A 27,879-nucleotide genomic window follows, 5' to 3' on the forward strand; every position below is an offset into this window, starting at 1 on the left:
CCACTGCTTTCCCAGGCCATAGCAGAGAGCTGGATCAGAAGTGGAGTGGCAGGGACTTGAACTGGCACCCATAATGGGATGCCAGCACTGCAGGCAGCGGCTTCACCCGCTATACCACATTACCAGTCCCCTTAATTTTTTTATATGTTAAGTAAAGGATACCCTTGGGTAAGACCATTAAATGAAATCAAATTGGCAAAGACTTAGATTTTCCTTGAGGACTGGAGTTCTTGGTGGTCTGGTCTTGTTTATGAGATACTGTGCAATCTTTGTTCCTTAAGAATTAGAGGGGCCTGTGCTGTGGTGCAGTCGTTAAGCTGGCCCTTCAGACACCAGCATCCCACATCAGAGTGCCAATGCAAGTCCTTGCTGCCCCATTTCTCATCCAGCTGCCTGCTCTGTGCCTGGGAAGGCAGAGGCAGATGGCCTGCATGCTGGGGCCCCTGCCGTCATGTGGGAGACCTGGATGGAGTTCCTGGCTCCTGGCTTCAGCCTGGCCCAGCCCCAGCTGTTGCAAGCATGTAGGATGTGAACCAGTAGATGGAAGACCTTTTTCTCTCTGTCTCTCCCTTTTTCTCTGTCACTACATCTTTCAAATAAATCTTTGTTAAAGACAAAAGGTTATAAATTTTTTCTTTTTACATATATATATGCAAGTTTTACTTTAATGTCTTCTAAGAATATGTTGTAACTTTTGTTTTAGTGGAATACTGGTGAACAATACTAAGCTAGATGGACCTCTATTACAAATTCTGTTTATGAACAATGCTATTTCAAAGTAAGTAATTCTTTCCCTATCATAAAAAATATGAGCTAATATGTTTACCAAACAATGTCTTCCATAAAGATGCTGCTTTTATCTTTATTCGTTTACTTAAAATGCTCTTGGAGTTAAAGTTATGGAATTAGGATTAAGAACAAGGACGTGGGACTCTTGTAAGCTGAACTGGGGTCTAGACTCTTACTCTCGACCCTGTGAACCTGGTCAGGCTCGGGAACCTTTCTGCATTTTCCGTTTCTGCACAGGAGAACAGGATGCTGTTGGTAACTGCCTCTTAGGTAGCTGAATGAGCTCCTGTCTGAGCCCAGGCAATGGCTTCTAATAAAGATACCGTACCATTGTATCAGTCGTAATGGTGTTGGCCTTTTCTCTCCCAGATGAGGTGACTGAGTTTTCCGTACTGAGTCTTTGAAGCCCACCCACGTGATTCCTTTCTATTAGCTAAACTAGACCCTTGCACGCTTCCCAGCATGCTTGGGTTTAGAGTGCATTCCTGCAGTGCTTCTGGAGTGTTCTGAGATGGTTTGAGGCCTCGCCCTGTTGCTACCTCAGCACATGGTCGTAGGCACTTCAGACAGTTCCTGTTCCTTCTGGGCTGGCCGAGGTAAAGAGAATGGATGCCAGGCCCATAACCCATTTTATCACTGAAGTGGAACCCAGGGCTGTGAGGGCGGGGCAAGGGCTCTGGCACTGCTGTCCCCGCCTCTCATTAGGATCAGCTCATGATAGTCCGGCTTCTGTCCAGCCCTCCTGTTAGGAGAATGTCATCAAGTCTATGCAGAGGGAGCTCACTGCCATCTGGCAAGGCCTGGGCGCAGCTGAGGGCTGCGGAGTGCTTAACGAGCATGGTTCCTGGCCCTAGAGGGCTAGAGGAAGTGGACCTCAATATTCTTTCTTGCATTGCATTTTGGTTTTATTTTTTCCAGCTTCATGTTTATGAGTGTGTCTTTCTGTATGCATGGAGAGTCTCTGGGAGGAGGACACAGAACACCTGAGCACTTCAGTTCATGCGTGTTGCAGACATAGCTGACCAGGAGACAGGAGAGCAAGGGAACTTTCAATTATGTAATCTTTTACTTCTTTTGGATTTTGAGCCATTTACATGTAGTATGTATTCAAAAGTTAAGTACATAAAGCGTATAAATAAAAGCCATTTATTTTTACAACTGTACAGCAGCTCTTCAGTACTAGCACTGTGTTAGATTATCATAATCATTTCATTGACTTGGCAACAGTGTGTGTTTTTTCATAAGGAATAGGTTCCTGAGTGTTAGAGGCAGTGATTTATTAACCTGTAAAAAGCAAAATAAGAAAAAAAAATAACATAATAATGTGTAAGACCTCAATCTATTACATGTTTTACTGTCTGGACTCTAACCATTTTGTCTTCTTATACAGGCAGTATCATCAAGAAATAGAGGAATTTGTATCAAATTTAGTAAAAAGATTTGAGGAACAGCAGAAAAATGATGTGGAAAAGACGTCCTTTAATCTTTTGCCCCAGGTATTTCTAATTTAAAAGACTTTAAGATTAATAGGCTGTGCTTTTCACTGCCGGTTCTTAGGTCATGAGGATCCTCTTTGGTTCCCATCCTCCACCACTTAGGAATCGGAACAGCCAGGACCTGACTTGATTGAGGATGTGGCTGTTTTGGTCAGGGTAGAAATGCTCAGATCCAGCTTCACTTAGAACTCTTGGTTTCTTAGCTTGGACACATAGATTGGGGCAGAAAGTTAATTTCAGGACAGAAAAGAAAATTCTCTGTTTCTGGGGTTTATAAAAAAAATCTTACCAGCAGAATCATGTGCTGTGTGTGTTTTTCAAAAGTCAGTACTGTGTCCAAAAAAATTGAATCTTGAGAAATTTCACTTGTGAACATTAGAGCATGAGTTTATATGTCTGAACTTTTTCCAATTAAAAATGCAGGTAAGTAGATTCTGTCAAATAAGGATCTCCAGCTGCTCATCCTCAGGAGTTGGAGAATGGAGCATGCTGATTACATTTTTAAACATCCTTAGTTTTTATGCATCATGTAAAATTTTTAACAATTGTAGCCTTTCTGAACATCATTAATTTTTTTTCAAGGAACACTTCAAACTTTTATAGTAGTGTGTGAACTCTGAAGGTTATATTTTTGGTATTTGCCAGTAATATAAAATTACCTATTTTTTTTAATCTTTCTGGTTATACAATTTCAAGGTATAGTCATGCCTGCCTTGCTACTTTAAGTGTTGAAAGGTCTCTAATTAGCATTGATTAGCACAAGTCATAATGTATGCTAGCACTTCAGAAAAAGCTCTTTTTTTTTTTTAAATTTTTTTTTTTTTTTTTTTGGATAGGCAGAGTGGACAGTGAGAGAGAGAGACAGAGAGAGAAAGGTCTTCCTTTGCCGTTGGTTCACCCTCCAATGGCCGCCGCTGCAGCCGGCGCACCGCACTGATCCAATGGCAGGAGCCAGGAGCCAGGTGCTTTTCCTGGTCTCCCATGGGGTGCAGGGCCCAAGCACCTGGGCCATCCTCCACTGCACTCCCTGGCCACAGCAGAGAGCTGGCCTGGAAGAGGGGCAACCGGGACAGAATCCGGCGCCCCGACCGGGACTAGAACCCGGTGTGCCGGCGCCGCAAGGTGGAGGATTAGCCTATTGAGCCACGGCGCCAGCTAGAAAAAGCTCTTTATATCTCTTCCTACTGCTGACCATTCTGAGCTTCCCTGCTAAGCTCACTAATCATGAAAGCAACAAGTCCAAAATTTGATGTGCCTTAGTGTTGTGTATTAGGAAATAGAGGTGTGTGTCCAGATTCCTAAGATTTGAGATTTTGGTTTATTAAGCACTGATGGCCTTTTGTGATGTGTGTTTTCCTTTGCCTCAGCCATCCAGTATTGTATTAGAAGAGGACCACAAAGTAGAAGAATCCTGTGTCGTTAAAAACAGCAAGGAAGCTTTCAGTGTAAGTTGGGAATCCGGCAGATGGGCACTTCCTCTTTCAGCTGGGTGGCATTAAGTGAATAGTGGTGTAGGCACACTTCATGTGACCACTACATTCTTTCATAATAAACCATAATGAAGATTCAGTCTAACTATTATAGTTTTCTTTTTAATAACTACTGTATTGTGATCTCACGCACAGGAGACACACTTTGGAAGATTTCATTTTTGTCCTAACCAACCTCTCTCTGTTTATTTTCAAGAACTTGAATGAAGGACTAGATAGCTTGCTTGTTGAGCTTACAGAAGACTGGCACAGGGATAGATAACTAATAAAATAAACGGCAGATCTGAAAGTTAAAATGTTGATTGACGTGACTGGTAGGTGGAAAACAGAAGCAGCTTAACAGAGAAGACAAACGTGGAGACCTTTCAGTGTCTGTGGTGTCAGTGCAACGTGGGGGCATGATATTTTAGAAGACAGCATCATTGTAGGATCTGTTAAAAGATGACAACAGTTTCCGTGTTCATGGGCTATTACCACCTGATTGACATACCACAGTGTTGAAGACATGGGGCTGCTGCATGGTGCCAGGCCCACAGGCCATACTGAAAAGATCTGCAGTGGCTGTCATCTCTCTGCAGATGGGACAGAGGTGGTTTTTTAGATCAGCCTTTATGCCAGAGGCAGAACCAGCGGGTAAACTGAGTATAAGCAGAGACATTTCAACTCAGCTTCTAGAAAGCTGAACTTTCTATCAGAGATGTAAAGAGTGAAGTGCAACATCTTACTAAATAAAGTGAACTCCATTTTTTACTAGAGTTAAATAAAAACCAAAATGCTATCTTTAAAGGAAAATTTGTGATTTTGAGCTAGGTAGCTTTTCTTTTTCCTTCTAACTGTTAAGGTTCTGGGATTTTAAGTGGTATCTACCTAGAAATTGAGTATTTTGTGTATTTATTAATGTCTTTTAACAAATGCTGATAAGTATGTACTGAAGGCTGCTTTGTGCCAGGAACTCTTCTAGGTTCCAGGGACACAGCAGTGAGAAAAAGGGCCAGGCCCCAGCTCCTTGCTGTCCCGTTCTGCTGGGGAAGGCAGATGACACAGGGACAGCATCTCTGAGCCCCGGCCTGGCTGCTTTGAGGGAGCAGGAACTGCAGACCACAGAACAGTACTTGAGAAGCCCAGAGGGAGAGGCCCGGCCAGTGCCACTGCAAGCCAGAGCCACAGACAGTTCGTGGAATGTGGAATTGGAAGATAAGTTTATTTTGGTACAAAGATTATGAAATCCATGTGTAGTTTTTTCATAATACACGTTTCCATGAACTATTTTAAAACCCCTCCTTTTTTGGGGGGGGGCAGGTAGAGTTAGAGAGACAGAAAGGTCCTCCTTCCGTTGGGTCACTCCCCAAATGGCCGCTACGGCCAGTGCTGCACCCATCCGAAGCCAGGAGAAAACCCCTCTTATGCTTGAATTTTACAGTGTTTTGCACCGAAATAAACATCTTTTAATTCCATCTTTCTGTGAACTTTTTGAAGCACTGGATGTGGGTTGTAAGTTCATTGTAGATGTTACTAGTTGGATACTGTTACTATGTGTATTTTATAGATGTAAGTGGCACAGCCAAGGTCTGACCCAGCGTGCAAGAGTACTTCACAAAGTTCATGGAAAATGGAATTTGAAGATACATCTGCTTTGGTACAAAAAAGCTTTGAAATCCATGTGAAAATTCTTTAGAAAGTTAATGAAAAAAATATATATATATTCTAGAAAAAAACATGCATGGGTTTTACTCCAAAATAAACTTAGCTTTTCACCTTTCCACAAATTTTTGAAGTCCCCTCATATGATCTGAGTCCCTGTGTTGACCGAGAGGCCATGGTGAGGACTTTGGGTTTTACTGTAAGATGAGAAGGCGTTTGACGATTTAGGTAGAAATGTGACGTGATAGGACTTGAGGTTTTATGTGGAATGTAGTCTGTGGCTGGTTATTCACAGAAGCTGTAAACTAGCTAGGAAGTTGTTATTGTATGTGTTATTATTTAGTGTTCTTTTTCTCTCTGCTGAGAGACCCCAGTGACAGTGGCAATGAGAAGTGAGAAGAACCCTATATCCTTGGAAAGCGGAGCTGATCAAACGTATGAGTCAGCTGGATGTAGCCTGTGAGAGCAGAAGTAGAACTCAGGCTTTGGTCTGAGCAGTCGGATGGACGTCGTTGACTTTCTGTGCTGGTGAAGGCTGGAGGAGGGGCAGGTTGGAGGAGGCTGGAGGAGGGGCAAGTTGGAGGGGGCTGGAGTTGAGGAGGGGTCAGAACCTGTCCTTGGCAGGCTGTCGGTATTGCCTTGTATTTCCTGCCTGGGTCTGGGTTCGTCACTCGGGGAGTGAGAGTGGAGAGAAAGAGTAAGTTCTGAGCCCTAGCGCACCCTAGTGTGTAGAGGATGGAGAGAAGAGAAGGATCTGCGAAGAAGGTGGATAAATGGTCAGCAAGATAGGAGGAGAATGAGAGCAGGTGGCCTGGAAGCCAGAGGAGGAAGGCAGACTCAGCTATGTCCATCGCTGCTGATAGATGGAGTCAGATGAAGGTTGAGAGCCGTCCATTGAATTTTGCTGGGCGGAGGTCACTGGGGAGCTCCACTGTCAGGTAGCTTAGTGCCGTGACAGGAACACAAGAGAATGGCAGTGACATTTATAAGACATAGGAAGAATGTTTTAGACTAAGAGACTAAAAAGATATAGCATCTAAATGTAATACATACACTTTAATCAAATTCTGACTTGGAAAAAACCCAAAAACTATAAAAGGCATTTGGGTGACAGTTGGGGAAAACTAAATATAGCTTAGTTACAGGTGAAACTTAAAGTTATTGATTAGTTTTCTTAGGTGTAACAAGATATTGTGGTTTATAGGTTAATAATCTAGAAAGCTCAGATTGAAGTACTTATAGATGAAATGTCATGGTCTATGCAACTGACTTCTCACATGGGTGTGTGTGTGTATGGGTGTGTGTGTACAGACACAGACCAGAAGTGTCCAGCAATGAACAAATGTTGGTTGCATCTAGGTAAAAGGGATGTGAACATTCATACACTGCTTTTTTCAACTTGTCTGTGAAATTTTCCCCAGAAATTGGAGGGAAAAGAAAAGAATCAATGAAAATAAAGGAAATGGAAACAGTAAATATATCTTAGGATCTTCAAAGAGAATCAAAGAAATGTTGTATTGTGAGAGTCAAGGCTTTTATTTTTTGAATTCTGGAGAGAATATAGCTGATAGTTATGACCTAGTACAGAAGAAAAACTCAGATGTAGCTTTTCCTTACACATCCAAATCCTGGCTCCTTTAACCAGGGAGTTAATTATTTCTAACAATTTCATCCAAAAATGGACTGTTAAAACAACTAATCATAGTCTTACATTATTCAATGTCTTCTTTTTCCTGCTTAAATAGCAATATTTTTTGACTTGTTTTCTGCAGGTTGTAGGAAGTGTCCTGTATTTTACTAATTTTTGCCTTGATAAATTGGGGCAACCGCTACTAAATGAAAACCCTCAGCTTACCGAAGGATGGGAAATACCCAAGTATCCTACCTAGTGAATGAAGACCATTTATGCATCTTGCCACTAAGCTCACCTTTTAAAAAGTTTACCAAATTTTGCAGACTATGATAACTGTTCCTTAATAAAACTCACTAAAGGTACCAGCAAGTCTTCAGCCACATTGTTTCTCTAGAAGGGCAAGAAATACAAGTAAAGGCAAAAAGGTTTGTGTGGGCAGTTGTTCTGTGTTATTTTTTTTTTCTTAACCAAAACCATAAACTCTTTTAGCTTGAAAAGTTAATGTTCTTTATTGCTGGTTTACTGTAAAGTAAATTACAGATTGAGCTAGAATTTCTGTATACAGGAATATAGTAAATGTTTAAATCGGTCATGTGTTTCTTGGAATTAGTTTATGCCTGAGGGGCCTGGAGGGTGGAAAGGTATGATTGCTGTCGTAGAGCCTCCTGCCTTCTTTCCGTGTTACCTAAGGGAAGCAGGAAGTCTGTTTGCTTGGTTCTTCTGTTATTAATCACTAGAAAACAAACAAGGGAGCAGATCAGTCAGGAACAGACTGATTCTTGGTTAGAAGGCTGCAGCACTGTTTGCTTAAACCACTCCGTGTAAGACCTGTCAGTGTACTCACTACTGCAGATCCTGCTTGCTTTCTTGTCTCTCTGATACACTCTGCTGTTGTACAGAATTTTATCGGTTTGTATTTATATTATCATTTACATTATGAAAATCTTCTTTTTTTTTTTTTTTTTTTTTTGACCAACTAGGCCAAAGCCTCACTGTTTCAATTGTGGTTCTGAAGAACATCAAATGAAAGATTGCCCGATGGTAAATTCTTCTCATATAAAAAACACATCTTTGAACTACACATCAGAACTGGCTCATGTTTTCAACGCATTTATGGTTGTGTGATAGGAAGAAACTTCCTCTGTTACTTTGTTATAATTCTTTAATTTAAAATCTGTTCAAACTCATGCATATTTAAGGCATTTATTTTGAAAAAATAATACAAGACTATAACTTGAAGTGAATGAATCATGAGTTAATTTTTACAGCTTATTCTAAAAACTTAAATTATGATAATACTTAGGTAAAAACAAATTAAAGTGACTGGTTCTCTTCCTTGCTTGCTTTTCTAAAATATCCATCCTCTTTTATACTTGTTCCTTATACATTAAAACCAAAAAATCTTTTTGATCTAAAAACCAGTGAACAGTTTTACTTAATTTCTGAACTATTTCAGAAATATTGCTTGACACCATTCTTTCCAAATACGATTTAGCCTCGGAATGCTGCTCGAATCAGTGAAAAGAGAAAAGAGTATATGGACGCCTGTGGTGAGGCAAACAATCAGAATTTCCAGCAGCGATATCATGCAGAGGAAGTAGAAGAAAGATTTGGAAGATTCAAGCCAGGAGTTATCAGGTAGTGCTGTCATTTTGCCACAGAACCCCGTTTTTACTTCCCTGGTGTTGGGAACACTGTGCACCCTCAGGTATTCACCAGGGTGTAAGTGTGCCCTAGTAGGGTCCCACAGGACTATGCATTGGGTCATTCATACACATTTGTTGAAATTTTAACTACTTGTTAGGACCATGTTACCTGCTATGTACTAGAAAACGAATGTTTTGAAATAGCAGAACGTCACATGTATTTGTGCAAAGAGGAACTCGGTATTTTTTTTTGCTTAGTGAGGAACTTCAGGATGCACTGGGCGTGACAGACAGGAGTCTTCCCCCTTTTATCTATCGGATGCGTCAGCTGGGATACCCGCCAGGGTGGCTCAAGGAGGCTGAACTGGAGCACTCGGGACTGGCCCTCTATGACGGGAAAGGTATATGTTACCTTTATTGTTATGATTAAAATCACAACAAAATGCTATAGGAATGGCTGGCTTGTTCATTGCGTGCTGAATTAACTGTTTCCTATGTTTGTAAGGAGGAACTGAGCCTCACTGTATCCATGATTACCAGGTGCTTACCTGGACTTGCTTAGTGGCTGCGTAGCCTGAGTGTCAACTCTCCAGCTCATCCTCACAAGTCTACCTCCTCAGTAAGGGGGCAGAGAGAGATCCTCCAGTGCCAGCGGATTCATGAAACTCTGTCCAGAATTCAGCTCCTCAGTACCCCAGACCAGGGTGCCTGCATCTGCTACTGAGTCCAGGACCCTTCGAATGCAGACCCTGGCGGGCAGTGGTCAGGGCTCAAGTGGTTAGCTTCCTGCCAGCCATGTGGGAGGCCTGGATTGAGTTTCTAATGCCCAGCTTCAGACTGGCCCCAGCCATTGTGGGTGTTTGGGGAGTGAACCAGGAAATGGGAGCTTATTCTCGCTACCTCCTTCCTTCTGAAATAAATAAATTAAAAAACACATTCTTTAATGTACATGGAAAAAGTAGAATTAATGGTGCAAAAAATATTTGAAGCCCATGAGTTTTTTCATGAACTTTTTACTTTTAAGATTTATATATTTATTTATTTACTTACTTTTTTTATTTGAAAGACTGACAAAGGAGAGGCAGATCTTTCCACTGGTTTACTCCACAAATGCCTCCAACAGCCAGGACTGGGCCAGGCCAAAGCCAGGAACCAGGAATGCCATCTGTGGCTCCCACATAGGTGACAAGAACCCAAGTACTTGGGCTATCAGCTGCTGTCTGCCAGGCAAATTAGGAGGCAGCAGCATCAGTAGAGGCGGTGGGCTGGCACTGTGGCATTGCGGGTAAAGCTGCCACGTAGAACACCAGCATCCCCTATGGGTGCTGCTTTGTATCCTGGCTGCCTGCTTCTAATCCAGCTCCCTGCTAATGCCCCTGGGAAAGCAGCTGAACATGGCCCAAGTCCTTGGGCCCCTGCACCCATGTGGGAGACCTAGAAGAAGCTGCTGGCTCCTGGCCTTGGATCAGCTCAGCTCCAGCTACTGCAGCCATTTTGGGAGTGAACCAGCAGATGGAAGATCTCTCTCTGTAAATCTGCCTTTCAAATAAATAAAACAAAAAAACAGTGGAGGCAAGACTCCATCCTAGGAACTTCTTTTTTTTAAAGATTTTTATTTATTTATTTGAAAGTGTTACAGAGAGATGGAGCCAGTGCTGTGGCTTAGTAGGTTAAGCTTCTGCCTGCAGCACCTGCATCCCATATAGGCACTGGTTCTAGTCCCAGCTGCTGCTTTTCCGATCCAGCTCTCTGCTATGGCCTGGGAAAGCAGTAGAAGATGGCCCAAGTGCTTGATCCCTTGCACCCATGTGGGAGATCCTGAAAAAGTTCCTGGCTCCTGGCTTCGGATCAGCTCAGCTCTAGCAGCCATGTGGGAAGTGAACCAGCAGATGGAAGACCTTTCTCTCTGTCTCTGCCTGTCTCGGTCTGTAACTCTACCTCTCAAATAAATAAAATCTTAAAAAAAAAAAAAAACTACAGAGAAAGGGAGAGACAGACTCTCTGATAGCCACAATGGCTAGTGCTGGGCCCAGGCCAGGCCGAAGCCAGGAGCTAGGAGCTTCTTCCGACTCTCCCACATGGGTGCAGGATCAGAGTAGAGGCAGTGGGGCTGCCACAAACACATGGACCATTATCTGTGGCTTCCCCAGGTGCATTAGCAGGGACCTGGATCAGAAGCAGAACAGCCAGGACACATGGGATGCTGGTGACACCATGACTGCACCCCATCCTTTGCACTTTAATATGAGATCAAGGTTTACCCAACCAACAGAACCCACCCCTTCATGAACTTTTTGAAGATCCCTTGTGTACATGGATTTCAGAAATTTTTGCACCAAAATTAACTTATCTTCTAATTATGTTTTCCAAGAACTTTTTGAAACACATTCATCTGTACACAAGGTATCTTTGTAGCCTTGAATATGATAATAAAAATTCAAAAGCAACAGTAAGGCCCTAAAGAAGAGTGACTTACATTTGTAGGTTTTGGCTGTGGAAGGCCTGCAACATTGAAAAAGCAGAGTAAATCTGTACAGACTGACGTAACAACATCTTTTTGCAATGCTAAGTAAAAACCATGTTTCTGAATATCTTAGACGTGATGGTGCTATGGATGTCAAATTTTTTTATAAAAGGAAAAATGCGCATGAATCAGTACTATGTTCTGGAGACTTACGTGTATAAAAATATATTTTTTATGTTGAAAATCCGCTACAGAGAGGGCTCTTTCATCTGCTGGTTCATTCCTTAGATGGCCACAGTGGCCAGTGCTGGTCCAGACCAAAGCCAGGAGCTAGCAGCTTCTTCTGGATCTCCCACATGGTTAGCAGAGGCCCAAGGATTTGGGTCATCTTATAATGCCCTTCCAAGCCCTTAGCAGGCAGCTAGATTGCAAGTTGAGCAACTGGGCGATGAACTGGCGCCCATGTTGGATGCCAGCATCACCAGCAGCAGCTTTACCCAGTATGCCACAATGCCGGTCTTGTAGTATGTACTTTTTTAGAGTCATAAAGAATATTAACTTGGCTGGTGCCGCGGCTCAATAGGCTAATCCTCCTCCAGCGGTGCCGGCACACCAGGTTCTAGTCCTGGTCAAGGCACCAGAGTCTGTCCTGGTTGCTCCTCTTCCAGTCCAGCTCTGCTGTGGCCCGGAAGTGCAGTGGAGGATGGCCTAGGTGCTTGGGCCCTGCACCCGCATGGGAGAAGCACCTGGCTCCTGGCTTCGGATCAGCACGGTGCACCGCCATTGGGGAGTGAACCAACGGCAAAGAAAGACCTTTTCTCTCTCTCTCACTGTCCACTCTGCCTGTCAAAAAAAAAAATGCAATCTTGCCCACAGTATAAGCACTATAAAATTGTTTGCTAAATGAAACTAAAGCATTGAACTGCAGCATTAGGCAAATAAGGTCAGTGTAAGCTAGACTTTTAAGCAACTTAGAGAGGAACCAAAGTTTCTGTAATTTTCTGTCTGGCAGTTTACTCCCCAAATGGCCTCAATGGCCAAGGCTGGGCCAAAGCAAAGCCAGGAGCCAGGAGCTTCTTCCGGATCTCCCACGTAGGTAGCAGGGGCCCAAACACTTGGGCCATCTGCTGCTGCTTTTCTCAGGGAGCTGGATTGGCAGTGGGACTACAAGGCACGAACTGGTGCCCATATGACGTGCTGGTGTTGCAGGCAGCTGCTGTACCTACTGCACCACAACTCCAGCCCAGTTTCTGAGATTTTAAACATTTTTATCAAAGAAACATTTCCACATTGTTTTAAAAAATTGATACTTAAAACCATTGCCAGACTGAATCTGAGCCATGAGCATAAGCGTTTTGTAGGTGTGTGTTTGATGTGGGGAGGGATGTATAGCAGCATCTAGCAGTATTGATGCTTTTTTTCTGGTGGGCTGTAACAGATGATGCTGATGGTGAAACGGAGGTTGGAGAAGTGCAGCAGAATAAAAGTGTCACGTACGATCTCTCGAAATTGGTAAACTATCCAGGTTTTAATATATCTACGCCCAGAGGAATTCCAGATGTAAGTATATTGGTTTTTTTATTCTTATAGGATATGACATATTATGTTAAAGATTATTCCAAGTTCTCCCTCTGTCTCTTCCTCTCTTTCTGTAATTCTGTCTTTCAAATAAATAATCTCTAAAGAAAAAGGATTATTAACTTATCTGATAAGTGTTAACTATAAGTTACTGTTACATAAAGAAGTGAATTTGTTATTTAATTTTAAATTTCTATACATTGATTAGAATCTTAAAATGATTAATCAAAATTGCAATTTTTTAGGATTTTATGCCAAATTTACTTCCTTAAAAGTAGAGGAAATAGATCAAATTTTGTAAATCTGAAACTATTCTGAACTTAGATTATTTCCAAGAATTATTTGGGAAGTAAATTTCTGTCTCTAATAAATCTAAGTATGCTGTAACTTTTTCCTGTTCTTTCTTTCTTTTTTCCCCCAAATGACAATTTCTCATTCTGTATATGAATGGTTTTTACCAACTTTCATCTTATGTTTCAAAGTTCAACAATTATTGTATTTTAATACATTTCAAGTAATGAGCTCACACAAAACAGGGTGTGTTTCAGTGAAGGCTGACTTCAGGACACCCACATCAGAGTTTCTGGGGGTGGGTCTCGGTGCCAGCCCAGTTCTGGGCAGAGACGCACATGCGGAGTCCAGCACTCAGCTGAGAGTCAGAGCCTGGGACCTACTGTTAGCTGAGAGCTCAGCGGGATCCTTTCTGGGAGCCACTGTTGAATGTGTTACTGGAGATTAGAGAGAAACAATGTTAAACCTTGAAGAGCAGTACTTTATTTGGGAAGGGAAGAAACAGAAGCCAGTAAGTATGTTACCAGAAGTGAACAGTGGACAGTCCTGGTGGTGTTGCCAGAGCATGATGGGAGCAAGTCTGGGGCCCTGGAACCTGAGGAGAGGCTGCACTCTGACTGCCCCCAGTCGGCACACAGTAGACTGAGCAGTTACGTCAAGTCGTCTTTCGGTCTTACCATCCTGGTCGTTTCGCAGGCAGGCTTTTGTTTCCCTTCAACACACAATTATTTCTTTCTTTTAAAAACAATGATTTTATTTATTTACTTGAAAGGCAGAATTACAGAGAAGAGGAGAGTCAGGGAGAGATTTTCCACCGACTGGTTCACTCCCCAGATGGCCAGGAATGGGCCAGGCTGAAGCCAGGAGCCAAGAGCTTCAGCCAGCTCTTCCCACATGGGTTGCAAGGGCCCAAACACTTGAGCCATCTTCTGCTGCTTTTCCCAGACTGTTAACAGAGAGCTGGATCGGAAGGGAACAGCCAGGACATGAACCAGCACTCATCTGGGATGCCAAACATCGCAGGCATCTTTAATAAAGGAAAAGTCACATAAAACAGAGTTTTAATCTGAGAACTTTACTTCCTTTCAGCAAAATCTCAAAATGTGACGTTTTCCAAATACGTGTTCCACTTTGTGTTTCATCACTAGGAATGGAGGATGTTCGGTTCCATCCCCATGCAGGCTTGTCAGCAGAAGGAGGTGTTTGCCAGTTACCTCACCTCCAACTTCCAGCCGGTAAAGATTCTAAGGGTGTGGTCTCTAACAGCTGATTGCATGTATCTGTGAGGCACCTTAATGCCTTTTCTTGCTGTATATATAAAAGATTCTTGGTATCTGAATCAAGGAGAAAACAGTTCAATTCTGCAGATGCCTAGAATTTTTTTTTCTTTTTTTAGATTTACTTAATTTATTTGAAAGGCAGGGTTAGAGAGAGAGATTTTCCATCCTCTGGTTCACTCCTCAAATACTGCAATGGCCAAGGCTGAGCCAGGCCAAACCCAGGCTGGGTCTCTCACATGGGTACAAGAGATGAAGTACTTGGGCCATCCTCTGCTGCTTTCCCTGGTGCATTAGTAGGAAGCTGGATCAGAAGTGGAGCACCTGAGCTGCCAACTGGAGCCCATATGTGATGCCAGCACTGTAAGATGGTGGCTTTAACCCACTGTCACAGTGCTGGCCCCTAGATACTTATACTTAAGTCCATAGGTTTTGTTTTTTTTGTTTAAGATTTACTTATTTATTTGAAAGGCAAAGTTACAGAGAGGCAGAGGCAGAGAAAGAGGTCTTACATCTGCTGGTTGATTCCCCAAACAGCCTAAATGGCTAGAGCAGAGCCAATTTGAAACTAGGAGCCAGGAGCTTCTTCCGGGTCTCCCATACAGTCACAGGGGCCCAAGGACTTGGGCCATTTTCCACTGCTTTCCCAGGCTGTGGCAGAGAGCTGGATTGGAAGTGGAGCAGCCAGGACTCAAACTGGTGCCAATATGGGATGCTGGCACTGCAGGTGGTGGCTTTACCCGATACACCACAGTGCTGGTCCCTAGAGGAGTTTTTATGCGATATTTAAGTGAAGGGGTGAAACTTAATTGTGTGTCTACCTCGTCTAACTTTGTATCTGGTTTGGTTTCCCCTGTAGCCTGGTGGTAAGTCTGGCAGCAAGAGGTCTTCCTCTCAGTCCAGCCCCAGGAGCCCAAAGAAGCAGAAGAAGGAAGGCAGCTCTGCTGCGTCCCCCGCCGACATGGATCTCGACTCAGGTTGGTTTCCTCCTGTAGTTTTGATTTCACTGGGAAGGTGCAGCGAGTTCTGTGCTCTGTTTTCCACAGGAAAGGGGAAGGTCTTTGTGAGCATTGACTGCTGAATCTTTATTTTACTCTTGGAGATCAGGACATTGCCATTATCACTGATCAAAACAGAATTGGAGGACTGGCGTGATTGCTTAGTGGGTAAAGGCACCACTTGGGACACCAGCATCCCATATGGAACTGGTGCATGGCCCAGGTGCTCCAGTTCTGATCCAGCTCCCTGCTAATGGCCTGGGAAAAGCAGCAGAAGATGGCCCGAGAGTTTGGGATTCTTCCACCTATGGGAGACCTGGATGGAGCTCCTGGCTTTGGCCTGGCTTAGCCCTGGCTATTGCGGCCATCCGGGGAGTGGACCAGCAGAAGGAGGATCTCTCTCTCTCTCTCTCTTTGTCTCTCCCTCTCTCTAACTCTGACTTTCAAGTAAATAAATAAATAAACTGAATTGGACGCCACAGCATGGGGTGAGCCAGTGGGTGAGCTAGCTGAATTCCTGATTTATAAGTACTTGACCCAGGCTCTTCTGTGCTGCCTCTGGACTGATCAGAGCAGCACTCAGGAGCAAGCAGTGCACACCCTGTGCCCTGTGCCATATGGGCAGCTCAGTCTCAGGGGCAGAGCTGATCCGAGCTTTCTCACTTCTCTCCACAGTCGTGTCAATCCAGTAGATCACTCTTTCTCCCCAAGAAAGAGGGACCATGAGGAACGCTGTCCTGCCTGTAGCCAGTGGCACAAAGTCCTTTTCCTCTGACACTGCCCTAGTTTTTTGTTCTTTTTTTTTTTAATATTTTATTTATTTGAAAGGCAGAGTTACAGAGAGAGAGGAGAGGTAGAGAAAAAGTCTTCCATCCGATGGTTCACTCCCTAGTTGGCTGCAACGGCTGGTACTGTGCCGATCCCAAGCCAGGAGCCAGGAGCTTCTTCCAGGTCCTTCATGTGGGTGCAGGGGCCCAAGGACTTGGGCCATCTTCCACTGCCTTCTCAGGCCACAGCAGAGAGCTGGATTGTAAGTTTTTTGTTCTTAAGCTCTGAGTGTGACCATGGAACCTGTGGCCTACCAGGATTGTGACAGTCCCTCTGAGCAGAGGAGCAGGTGAGCAGGACAGTCTGCACCCACCTTCTGAGCCCGCCCTCTTCCTTAGTGCCAGCCACCACGCCTCCGGGCTTTCCCCTGGGACTGCTGATAAGTGGTTTAGATTCTGTCCCCAGAAGGCTCTGGAATGGATCTGAACTTTATGTTCATTGGATCAATTCCAAGTACACTTGAAAGCCAAAGCTGAAAATTTGCAACTTATTCTGTTTCCCATGCTAAATGATACCCAGCTGTTTTGGTCCTATATAGCGTGTCAGACATTGTGACATGAGTTAAAATGCAGATATTAAGGTGAAATATATATGGGGCCAGCACTGTGGCACAGTGGATTAATGCTCTGGCCTGAAGTGCCAGCATCCCATATGGGCGCTGGTTCGAGACCTGGCTGCTCCACTTCCGATCTAGTTCTCTGCTATGGCCTGGGAAAGCAGTGGAAGATGGCCCATGTCCTTGGGCCCCTGCACCCACGTGGGAGACTGGTAAGGAGGTCCTGGCTCCTGGCTTCGGATCAGCACAGCTCTGGCCGTTGCAGCCATCTGGAGAGTGAACCATCAGATAGAAGACCTCTCTCTCTCTCTCTCTCTCTCTCTCTCTGCCTCTCTTCTCTATGTGTAACTCTTTCAAATAAATAAATCTTTAAAAAAAAAAAAAAACAAAAACAAAAACATGAAATATATAAAGATACCATGATAACAGATGCCAGTAATGTTGGTTGCCCAATTTTTGAACCCCTCTCCCATTTTCTAATTCCCAGGAAGAATTTATAAAGGTCACAGATACAGATTAAGTCCCTTTAAAGTTCAAATTTTCCCAAATGTCTTAACCCACTTAGTCTCAGCCTCAGGGGTTCTGAATACATTGTGGGCTTCCAGAACTTCCAGGACTTAGAGGCTTACTTCACACTCCAGCTTTTGTGTTTTGTTGTTATTGTTGTTGTTGTTTTAAGACTTATTTTGAAAGGCAGAGCAACAGAGAGGCAGAGATAGAAATCTTCCGTCCACTAGTTCACTCCCCAAATGGCTGCCATAGCCAGTTTTGGGCCAGACTGAAGCCAGGAGCCAAAAACTCTGTCCTGGTCTCTCACAGGGCTGGCAGGGGCCCAAGCACTTGGACCATCTTCCACTGCCTTCCCAGGCACAATAACAGGCAGGTGGATTAGAAGCGGAGTAGCCAGGTCTCAAACTGGCACTCTTGATATGGGATGCCAGCATCGCAAGCAGTAGCTTAACCTGCTACATCACAACGCTGGCCAGTCCAGCTTCATTTTAACAAGGCTATTAATAGGAAATGTGGAGTTATCACAGCCTTTGTACTTAGCCATGACATTTTGAAAATAAGCAATTCCCCAAAACTCTAGAGCAGTTATCCCACTCAAAATGCTATTCCCAGAGCCCAGGACAGCTCTGTATTACCCGGACCAAGAATCAGTATTTTCTGAGTGAGGGTAAAAGTCTGAGTTTAGTCTCAAAGATGCTAGTCAATGCCAGCGTCTTTTCTCCATTACCTGTGAACTTAAACTCAGGTGGGCTCTCCCAGGAAAAAGTGAACTTGGTCTTCTGCACGTGGAGTAGTGAGGCGGAGAGCCAGCTGTGCTGCTGACTTACTGGAGATATGGTGCTGTCTCCGTGTGCAGCAGCTGAGGGGTCGGCGCCCCTGTCGCCAGGTCCACACATCTCTGTGTAAGCATTGTCCTCCCCTGGGCTTCTTCCTCTTTTTCTTGGAAAATTGCTGAATCCTGAGAATCCCATCTTCTAGTGCTTCCCTGCCAACCCCTCCCAGCCCAACAGTGAAGTGAATCTCTTGATCAGAGGCCAGAGCCTTGGGGTCCCGTGTGACCTCCATTTCCTTCCTGGGCTCGCCCTCCAGAGGCGGATGAGGTGAGCACTCGCCTCTCCCTGGTCTTGTGGGAGCTTTGCAGATAGTGCCTGAAATGCTTGAAATGACTCATTTCCACCATGTCAGGTGTCTGTCTCTGCATCCCTCCTGCCACAGCAGTGCCTTCCCAGGGCCTCAGAGTCTGAAAGTCTGGGCCCTGCCTCCCTAGGCCACTCTTACCCTCCAGGCGGCACTGGAGACTCGTTTACCCAGCCTCTGCTGGCCTCCATTGCCACCGCTGGCTTCCTGCTCACCCTGAAGGGCAGCTAAAGGCCCCCTGGGCCCACATCAGCAAAGGCAGCTGCTTTTGTTTACAGTCCCCTTGCCTCTTTTTTTTTTTTTTTTTTTTTTTAAGATTTATTTATTTATTTGAAAAGCAGAGAGAGGGAGAGAGATCTTCCATTTGCTGGTTCACTCCCCATGTGGCCACAGTGCTCAGAGCTGGGCTGATCAGGAGCCAGGAACTTCCGGCTCTCCCACGCGGGTGCAGGGGCCCAAGGACATGGGCTACCTTCTGCTGCTCACCCAGGCCATAGCAGAGAGCTGGATCGGAAGTGGAGCAGCTGGGACTCAAACCAGCACCCATGTGGGGTGCCGGCGCTGCAGGTGGCAGCTATACCTGTTGTGCCACGGCACCGGCCCCACTCCCTTTGACTTTTTGCAGAGGCTAAAGTCTCTGCCTCTTTACCAGGAGTGACACCAGATGGAGCGTTGTGGTGTAGCAGGTTAAATTACCACTTGAATGCCCACATCTCCTGTCAGACTGCTTAGTTCAAGTCCTGGCTGCTCTGCTTCCAATCCCACTTCCTGTCTTGGAAGCCCAAGAACTTGGGCCCCTGCCACCCACGTGGGAAACTAGGACCAAATTCCTGGCTCATTGATTTGGCATGAACCAGTCCTGGCTGTTGCAGGCATTTGGAGCAGAATGACAGAAAAAGAAAGATCTTCTATTGCTGGTTCACTCCTCAAAAAACTGCAACAGCCAGGGCTGGGCCAAGCCAAAGCCAGGAACTCCATCCTGGTTTCTCATGAGAGGGGCATCTTCTGTGGCTTTCCTAGGCAGACAGGAGTCAACCCAGAACTCAGATAAGGGCTGCTGGCATCCCAGACGTCAGCTAACCCACTGCACCACGATGCCAGTCCCTAGAATTGATTCATGTAAGCACAGTACACATACACTGGAAAGGGGTCATTACTAACTCGGTGTTCTCCGTTCCCTGCCACTTGCTCTTCCTCCTTTACCTACTGCTTATTGTAGTTAATAGATCAAGTTCTTAAAATTGCCTGTGTTACAACTGATTAGTCTTCAAACCAGCCACCCTTCAAGTCTGCCCTCATCGATATCTCAGTAATTGCCATTCGGTTCCAGCCTCACTTCACTGCCTCCTCAGTGTCTGGTTCTGCGTAAGAGAGCTGCCTCAGATCCAGCAGTGGCACAAAGGAAAACCGAGCAGCAGTTGGTTGAGGTCAGAGATTGCCAAGAGTGACAGCTCTGTCTTGAGATGAATCCAGGGTTTACCGGTTAGGGCATCTGAGACCTGGGAAAGGAAATGCGGAAGCGTGGAGCATCGCGGCCCATTGGGTGCCAGCTAAGGCTTGAGGCAGGCAGTAAGAGGTGACTCGTGGTCACAGAGGGCCGTCCAGACTATGAGGGAAGGCTGGGCTGCATTCTGGGGGGTTGGGAAGACACTGAGCTTTTCTGAGTGAGACATTTAAAAGAACAGATTGATTTGTGTTTTGAAATAATTAATCTGGCAAGAATTTGGGGGACAAACACAAGGAAGATGAATCCAGAGGCAAGATCAGCCGATGGTAGCGGGCCTGAAATAAGGTAGAGGCTGTGGCGGCATCAAGGAGAACGTGTAGCCCAGGGCTGGCACTGTGGAGTAGCGGGCTAAGCCTCCGCCTGTGGCTCCAGCATCCCACGTGGGTTCCAGTTCACGTCCCAGCTGCTCCTCTTGTGATCCAGCTCTCTGCTATGGCCTGGGATAGCAGTGGAGGATGGCCCAAGTGCTTGGACTGCTGCACCCATGTAGGAGACCCAGAAGAAGCTCCTGCCTCCTGGCTTCAGATCAGCTCAGCTCCAGCCATTGTGGCCATTTGGGGACCAGCTGGTGGAAGATCTCCCTCTCTGTTTGTAACTGTACCTCTCAAATAAATAATTAAAAACCTTTAAAAGAGAGAGAGAGAAGAAGGAAGAAGGGAGGGAAGAAGGAAGGGTATACCCTAGAGAGCCAGGACCTGGGCATGATGCAGGAGGAAGGGGCGGACCCGCAGCAGATGAGGGCCCAGATGTAGGAGACTTTTTGTCTTGGACGGAGTGTGACTGCAGGGTGTGGAGGTGGTAATGATTGGTGAAAGGGTGAAAACCCAAACCCACAGAGGGGCCGAACAGTCTAGATCAGAGCTGCAGAATGGGAAGTGACCCAGGGTGGATTTCTGCCGAATCCTTGCCTCCTCCTCTCAGTAGCCAGCCTGTACTTGCAGCCACACTTCCTGCTGATTTGTCAGCTGTAGCGCCCCATCTGGGACCCCTTCTGGATCTCCATGCCTTACTTCCTACGCATGGCACAGAAGTGGATCCTTCAAGGGGTGTGGTCACAGGGCCACCCCCGAAGATCCTAACAACCCTCCCTGCAGAGCATCTTCCAGGTGACAGGTGGGGCACCTACAAATCCAATTTTCCCCCTCCCAGGCCTGTTCCTTCTGGCCATTGAGTCACTGGACATCCTGAGGTCAAACAATAAATTGTAGTAAAACCTAATGTTGGGGCCGGTGCTATGGCACAGCGGGTTAAAGCCCCAGCCTGCAGTGCCAGCATCCCATTTGGGCACCAGTTCAAGTCCTGGCTGCTCCACTTTTGATCAAGCAGTGGAAGATGGCCCATGTCCTTGGGCCCCTGCACTCATGTGGGAGACCTAAAAGAAGATCCTGGCTCCTGGCTTTGGATCGGCTTAGCTCTGGCCATTGTGGCTAATTGGGAAGTGAACAATGGGTGGAAGACCTCTCTGTCTCTCTGTAACTCTTTCAAATAAATAAGATAACTCTTTAAAAACAAACTATTGCAGCTGGCGACACGGCTCACTTGGCTAATCCTCCACCTGCAGCGCCGGCACCCCAGGTTCTAGTCCCGGTTGGGACGCTGGATTCTTCCAGTCCAGCTCTCTGCTGTGGCCCGGGAAGGCAGTGGAGGATGGCCCAAGTGCTTGGACCCTACACCCGCATGGGAGACCAGGAGGAAGCGCCTGGCTCCTGGCTTTGGATCGGTGCAATGCGCAGGCCGTAGCAGCCATTTGGGGGGTGAACCAGTGGAAAAAGGAAGACCTTTCTCTCTGTCTCTCACTGTCTAAATGTGCCTGTCAAAAAAACAAACAAACAAACAAACAAAAAAAAACGAATGCTATTCCAACTTCTGAAGTACCGGCTACCTTTATCATTTCAGATGGCTCGCGGGGCAGTGGAGGTTTTCACTTTCAGCCTCCGTTACCTCCGGACACTCCCCCTCCACTCCCACAGGGGGCTCCTTCTCCCGTCTTCACTCCTCCGCTCCCCAAGGGCACCCCCCCACTGACTCCCAGCGCCTCGCCCCAGGCCCGCGCGGCGTCCGCAGCCGTGGATGAGGACGCGCTGACTCTGGAAGAACTTGAAGAGCAGCAGAGGCGGATCTGGGCGGCCCTCGAGCAGGCCGAGAGCACCCACAGCGACTCCGACCTCCCTGTGGACACACCCTTAACTGGGAACTCGGTTGCCTCGTCACCTGGTCCCACCGAGCTGGACCTCCCTGGGCCGGAAGGAAGCACGTCCGACAAGCAGGAGCTGGATCTGCTGGAACCTCAAGTACCTGACGTTTGTGCAAAAAAAGCGGAAGTTGAACATTGCTCGAGTCCAGACTCTGAGGCCACGCTGCTTCGTCAGGAGGAGGAGCCTGCTCAGCTGGATTCGAAAGGTGCTCTGGATAACGGCAGCGTCACGTCAGACTGTGACATTAGGAACGGAGGCAGCCAGGTGCCCCTACAGGTGGACGCCAGGCCTTCTACGGCCACTAAAGTTCACAGCCCCGTCCCTGACATGAGCAAGTTTGCAACTGGAATCACACCGTTTGAGTTTGAGAACATGGCAGAGTCCACCGGAATGTACCTCAGGATACGGAACTTGTTGAAGAACTCTCCCCGCAACCAGCAGAAAAACAAAAAGGCTTCTGAGTAACTGCTCACGGAGCCCCGAAAGCTGTTTCATTGTACTCAGATGCACTTGTTTCCTGTTTGTCCTTGCCACATTTGAAAATCTCTCCAAGATAAATGGTGGTCCACAAGCCCATTTCCAGGAGCGAGGAGACTAGGCTCCCTACTTTACTGTGTTTTATCCTCACTGACAGAACCCCGGGAGGGAGCTGTAAGTCTGCGATGGCTTGGAGACAGTTTGTTAAGGTTTGTACTATTTTTGGATTGTGTCCATCAAGAGTACTGGTTTTTATCTGTCTTTTGTACATTGTTTTCCCTTTCTACATTTTGCTAATTATCCTGTATACAAGTTTAATATATCACTTTTTTAAAAGAAAAAATTCTAACCCATTTCAGATTCATGTTTTCTGCTCCAGCAACGAAATGAGAACAATCAGGGATGAGCAGCTTTCGCCATGTAGAGTGTTCTAGTATGTGATGTGCACGCATCACTTTTAACAACACTTTTGCTTTGTTTGTAACGTCACTCCTCAGCTAAGCTTTCCATACAGGTGCGTTCATTTTTGTGTACAAAGGTTTAATAAATTAGTTTTCACACACATAATCTAAGATTTTGAGTACAGTAAAAGGAATTCACAGTTAAATTAGTGTATATAACCTTTTAAGTTTGGAAGTAAATTATGTGACTAAGAATTAGTCATACTACAAGAAATTGCAAGTTTAGGTGCTTTCACTATTTTAAGCCTTAAATAAACAGCAAATTTTTAAAAATATTATTTTGCAAAAAAAAAACAAGGTGGAGGGCAGCTAGCCTTTATAAAAAAATAATTTTCTAGATTTGGATCCTAAGATCATTAAAAATTAAAAAGTAGACATAAACAAACTGCTTTTTAACTATCAGATGTAGGGAACAGAGCTGAAACTATGGTTTTGTCTTTATGTAGAATGCCATTCCATCTTTATGCTTTATACTTGGTCACGGTCGTGAAAGTGAACATGTGGAGATCTTGAATTCTTAGTCTCAGGTCCTGTTATCCTGCTCTCAGACCAACAGAGCAAGCAAAATAGAACCAACCATTCTGGATATGGGTTTCATTCTTGAGAACGTGGGTAATCAGATTTACTGTTCTATAGACAATAATGGGAAAGAGAATTCTGTGGAAGGGAGTAAATTTATTTTGAGGGCCCTTACAGAGCGCTAGAAATGGGGGATATGTTAAGTACCGTGGCCTTTCTTCCTCTGAGTTGAAGTACACACACGTTATCTTACTCAACATTTCTGTCAGACAAATGCATTATCGCCACGTGGAAGTAAGGACAGGGAGGCACACAGAAGTTGAAGGGACTTGTCAGCATTCCAGAAGTGGTTCTCGGCCAGCGCCGCGGCTCACTAGGCTAATCCTCCGCCTTGCGGCGCCAGCACACCGGGTTCTAGTCCCGGTTGGGGCGCCGGATTCTGTCCCGGTTGCCCCTCTTCCAGGCCAGCTCTCTGCTGTGGCCCGGGAGTGCAGTGGAGGATGGCCCAAGTGCTTGGGCCCTGCACCCCATGGGAGACCAGGAGAAGCACCTGGCTCCTGGCTTCGGATCAGCGCGGTGCCCCGGCCACAGCGGCCATTGGAGGGTGAACCAACGGCAAAAGGAAGACCTTTCTCTCCGTCTCTCTCTCTCTCACTGTCCACTCTGCCTGTCAAAAAAAAAAAGAGAAGTGGTTCTCGAGAGGGTGGTCTTCAGCTAACCTCTTAGCTATTCGCTGAATCATCCGAGTGCTTCAGATGCCCCGTTAAGTGTTGCGCTGGTCTAGCTGTCTGTGAATGCCAGAATTTCCTCACGGTTAAATGCTGTGAACCTCGCAAACCTGAATCCAGATCTCCACGCGCAGGCCCTGAACCCCCACACGGCCTCTCCCTGTCAAAAGCTCTGTGAAAGCACTGCGCTCCCCCTGCTGCGCGCTCACCTGGTTAGTGTTCCTGTGCTTTGCGGCAGTGAGAAGCACTGACAGAGTCCACTTGGAGAGAGCTCCTGCTTAGTTTGCGTCCAGTTCAGAAAGTGGCCACGTGAGGAGTGGGGCGGCCTTCAGATGTCCAGAGCACGGCTAACCTCTTCAGTTAGAGGATGTTTGAAGACTTCTGGAAAAACATAACCCTTGAGTGAACCCTAAAAGTAGGCAGGAGGGCTCCACAGACATAAAGCAGTGACACGCAGGTTAACAGCCTGAGCCAAAGAAACAGGAGCACAAGAATGTGGGATGGGAGGGGAAAAACTCTTAAAAGATGCTTATTCCTGGTGCTGGGAACTGGAATGTCCCCACTCCAGGATTTGAATTCATTAGGGAAAAGGATCCGGAAAGATCTGTGGAGTGACCTCATCCCAGCCGTATTTGCAGAAGATAAACCCTAATGCAGAATTTAGACTGAGTCAAGAGTGGAGACCATTTACAGAAGGGAGCGCGTGACCTTGGGAAGGGTTTGCCTCTTGAGGTGCCCTATTTTTGAAATACATTCTGTTTGCTGTTTTCGAGTATTAGGAAGATATGATGGGTGGAGGAAAGGTTGCTGTTTGGACTTGTCCGTGCAATGACAGGTCTCCAGGTGTGGGAAGGTGAGGTAATAGCCAAATACTGGTAATTCAAGATGGATTTGGGACAGGGTGGGGAGCTGCCTCCCGCCTTTGCCTTGGGGCAAGAGGGGTGTGACTAGTAATAGGGGCAGCTAAAACAAAGCCAGCTCTTTGTCCTGTCCTTAAGCAGGTAAGTGGAAAGAAGGCACTGCCTTTGCTGTTTTTGAGAAAGATTGCATTTCTTTAAGGGGCCGAAAGTTCTGCCTACTTTATGCTACCCAGAGGCTTCCTCCCAGTGCTTTTATTCTCCAAGTTCTCTGCTGGAATCATTTGGGTTTTTGTCCTGGACTTTGTTATCATTAGCAGGAAAAACCTGCAAGCGTGTTGTAACAATTTTTAGAACCGAAGTGGTTTGTGAGGCATGACTCAGTTCCCAAGAACATCTTCACACGGTGGTGTGTTTTTTTTTTTTTTTTTTTTTGCAGAGTTTAGGAAAATTCCTTTTAGCCTAAGCAGCTTCACTTGATTTAATGGTATAGATTCACTTCAAATTGTTTAGGATCATTTTGTTAAAGGAAAGTGTTTATAAATACTTCTGAATTAGAGTCACTTAAATAATCTTGGCAAATGAGACATCTTGGAACAAGGCACGGTTTGTAAATCACCAGCAGCTAACTAGGATGTCTGTGTGGGAGTGGGAGGGAGGAGTACCACAGCTGTCTAAAACGTGGTTTCTTGGTCTCCTAAAATGAAGTGCATTTGGTTGGGGTAGAGGGAAGGCAGTGAGCAAGCAAGATCCAGTTACATGGAAACAACTCCCTCTCTGTTCATCCAGTGTTCAGAGCCTGTGTCTGTCATCCACGTTTAGGTCCTGAATTGGTGGATTGTCTCCCTTGGCAAACCACCTCTTTAAAGTCCATATCCCTGACCTTTCTGTTAGACATGCAACACAGATCCTACTGCCGGTACATTTTCATTTGTAATTAAATGACACCCGTCTTAGTCATTTAAAGAGTAAAGTAGGTGTTTTTACTTTTAAACACTTTAAGTGTTTACTTTGTAAGCAGAAGGAATAATAAAGCCATAAATTTGAAGGAAACCATAGAGGATGCCACATCATTTTCCTTCGTACAGTATAGAAATTTATTTTTTCACCAATTTTCTAAACCTAAAAGTTTTTTAGTTCTCAAAATAAAAATTCTTGATTCTGTTGCTGATTAGAACTGTAGCACAAGTTTATTGTACAAATTTAAACAAAACAACAGTGTAAAGGTCCTTTTAACAACTTTCAAAACAAAAATCAGTGTTCATAGTTTGCTTTGTCTTTTTCCTGAGCAAATACATGTAACTAAAGGTTTTCTTTACATGTATCTATAAGTAGCTTTTAATCAAAGTGAGGTTACTGTATTTTCCATGTCAGTATTTGGAACTAATTATTATTTAATGACCAGACAGTGGTATGCCACATTTTACTGAATCTTGTTTACAATATTGACTATAATATTTTGTTTACAATGCTGCAGTGAATGTTTTTAAAGGTAAACCTTTGAATCTTTGTGGAAATATATGCATAGGATGCATTCCATGATTATAAACCAGATGAAATATGTTACTTTTTGGCCATTTTTATTTCTAACATGCGTTTTTTTTAAATATCTTTTCAATTGGTTACTTGATATAGGAGGCAGCTTCTAAAAGTTCATGGAGAATGGTACTAAGATATTTTGGTGCAAACATTTTTTAAATCCATGCATAATTCTTTCATAATACCCATCTTCCGTGAACTTTTGAAGACCTCTCATATTGTAATTATAAAAAAAAGCCTATCTTCTGTTGGGTATGCTGCAAAACCCTGTTTTCAGTTATGTATATAAGCGCTTCCTTCGTGACTGGACGCCGTCGTGACGGTTCGTTTCCCTGTTCCTTGGCCCTCTGATCCGGAGGGCTCCACTCCTCCCTGGTGTTTAGCGGCGTGAGCCGTGGATGGAAGTCTCAGCACTTCTCCCATTTCTTCTTGTGTAGGTGATTATGCTAATTACTGCTCAGATTCCTCACTGTGTCCTCACAGATGACTATTTTTTTGGATTTTCTTTATGAATAAACTGGTAAGACTCCTTTTGTTGGATTTTTTAACATAAGGATTAAATGGGGAGAAAAAAAAATCTACAGAAATGGGATGGGCCCCGGGGTAAGCTTTTGCTTGAGGTGTGGGCATTTCGGATCCAAGTGCCTGGATAGGGTCCTGGGGGCTTGGAGCTTCTGATTCAGCTTCCTGCTACCCACATGGAAGACCCAGAGTTCCTGGCTCCTGGCTTCAGCCTGGTCCAGCCCCAGCTGTTGCAGGCATTTGAGGAGTGAAACCAATGGATGGCAGATCTCTGTCACTCTGCTTTCAAAGAGGGGCCAGCATTGTGGTGTTCTTGGTTAACCTGCTTGTAATCCAGCTCCCTGCTAATGTGCCCGGGGAGGCAGCAGTCTGGCCCAAGTCCTTGATCCGTGCCGCCCACCCAGGAGACCTGGCTGAAGCTCTTGGCTCCTGGCTTCAGCCTGGCCCAGACCTGCCTGTTGTGAGCATTTGGGGCGTGAACCTACAGGTGGAAGATCTTTGTTCTCTATGTCCCTCTACCTTTCAAACAAAATTAAAAAAAAAAAAAAATGCTTTAGAACCTAACCAAGAGCAAGAACAAATGTTGAAAAAAGAGTTATGGTCCCAACCTTTTATCTGTGATAATGGGAAATGGTGTATACCAGGAATTCTGGACAGTAGAAATGCATTTTAAAAAACCCAACAAGATTCACTCAACACTATGGGTATATTTGGAATATCTGGAATACAAGAAATTGCTG

The 27,879-nt window shown here is 45.2% G+C and overlaps 1 protein-coding gene across 2 annotated transcripts in view; it reads left to right on the forward strand.

Annotated features, from left to right (window-relative positions):
- ZCCHC8 (zinc finger CCHC-type containing 8) overlaps positions 1-27,146 on the forward strand; it is a 30,794-nt gene extending 3,648 nt beyond the window's left edge. The window contains exons 3-14 of one of the 2 annotated variants that reach the window (XM_070066147.1): positions 704-778; positions 2,180-2,285; positions 3,653-3,730; positions 7,189-7,292; positions 7,409-7,474; positions 8,030-8,090; positions 8,545-8,687; positions 8,954-9,096; positions 12,598-12,719; positions 14,177-14,263; positions 15,165-15,282; positions 21,738-27,146. In XM_070066147.1, coding sequence (XP_069922248.1) covers positions 704-778; positions 2,180-2,285; positions 3,653-3,730; positions 7,189-7,292; positions 7,409-7,474; positions 8,030-8,090; positions 8,545-8,687; positions 8,954-9,096; positions 12,598-12,719; positions 14,177-14,263; positions 15,165-15,282; positions 21,738-22,501 — 1,867 coding nt within the window. In that variant the 3' untranslated portion in view covers positions 22,502-27,146. The remainder of the gene's footprint in view (positions 1-703; positions 779-2,179; positions 2,286-3,652; positions 3,731-7,188; positions 7,293-7,408; positions 7,475-8,029; positions 8,091-8,544; positions 8,688-8,953; positions 9,097-12,597; positions 12,720-14,176; positions 14,264-15,164; positions 15,283-21,737) is intronic. The other variant, XM_051837773.2, reaches the window with a different exon arrangement.
- Positions 27,147-27,879: the final 733 nt, after the last annotated feature.

The sequence above is a fragment of the Oryctolagus cuniculus genome, chromosome 21, assembly GCF_964237555.1.
Source record: "Oryctolagus cuniculus chromosome 21, mOryCun1.1, whole genome shotgun sequence".
Taxonomy (NCBI): Eukaryota; Metazoa; Chordata; class Mammalia; order Lagomorpha; family Leporidae; genus Oryctolagus; species Oryctolagus cuniculus.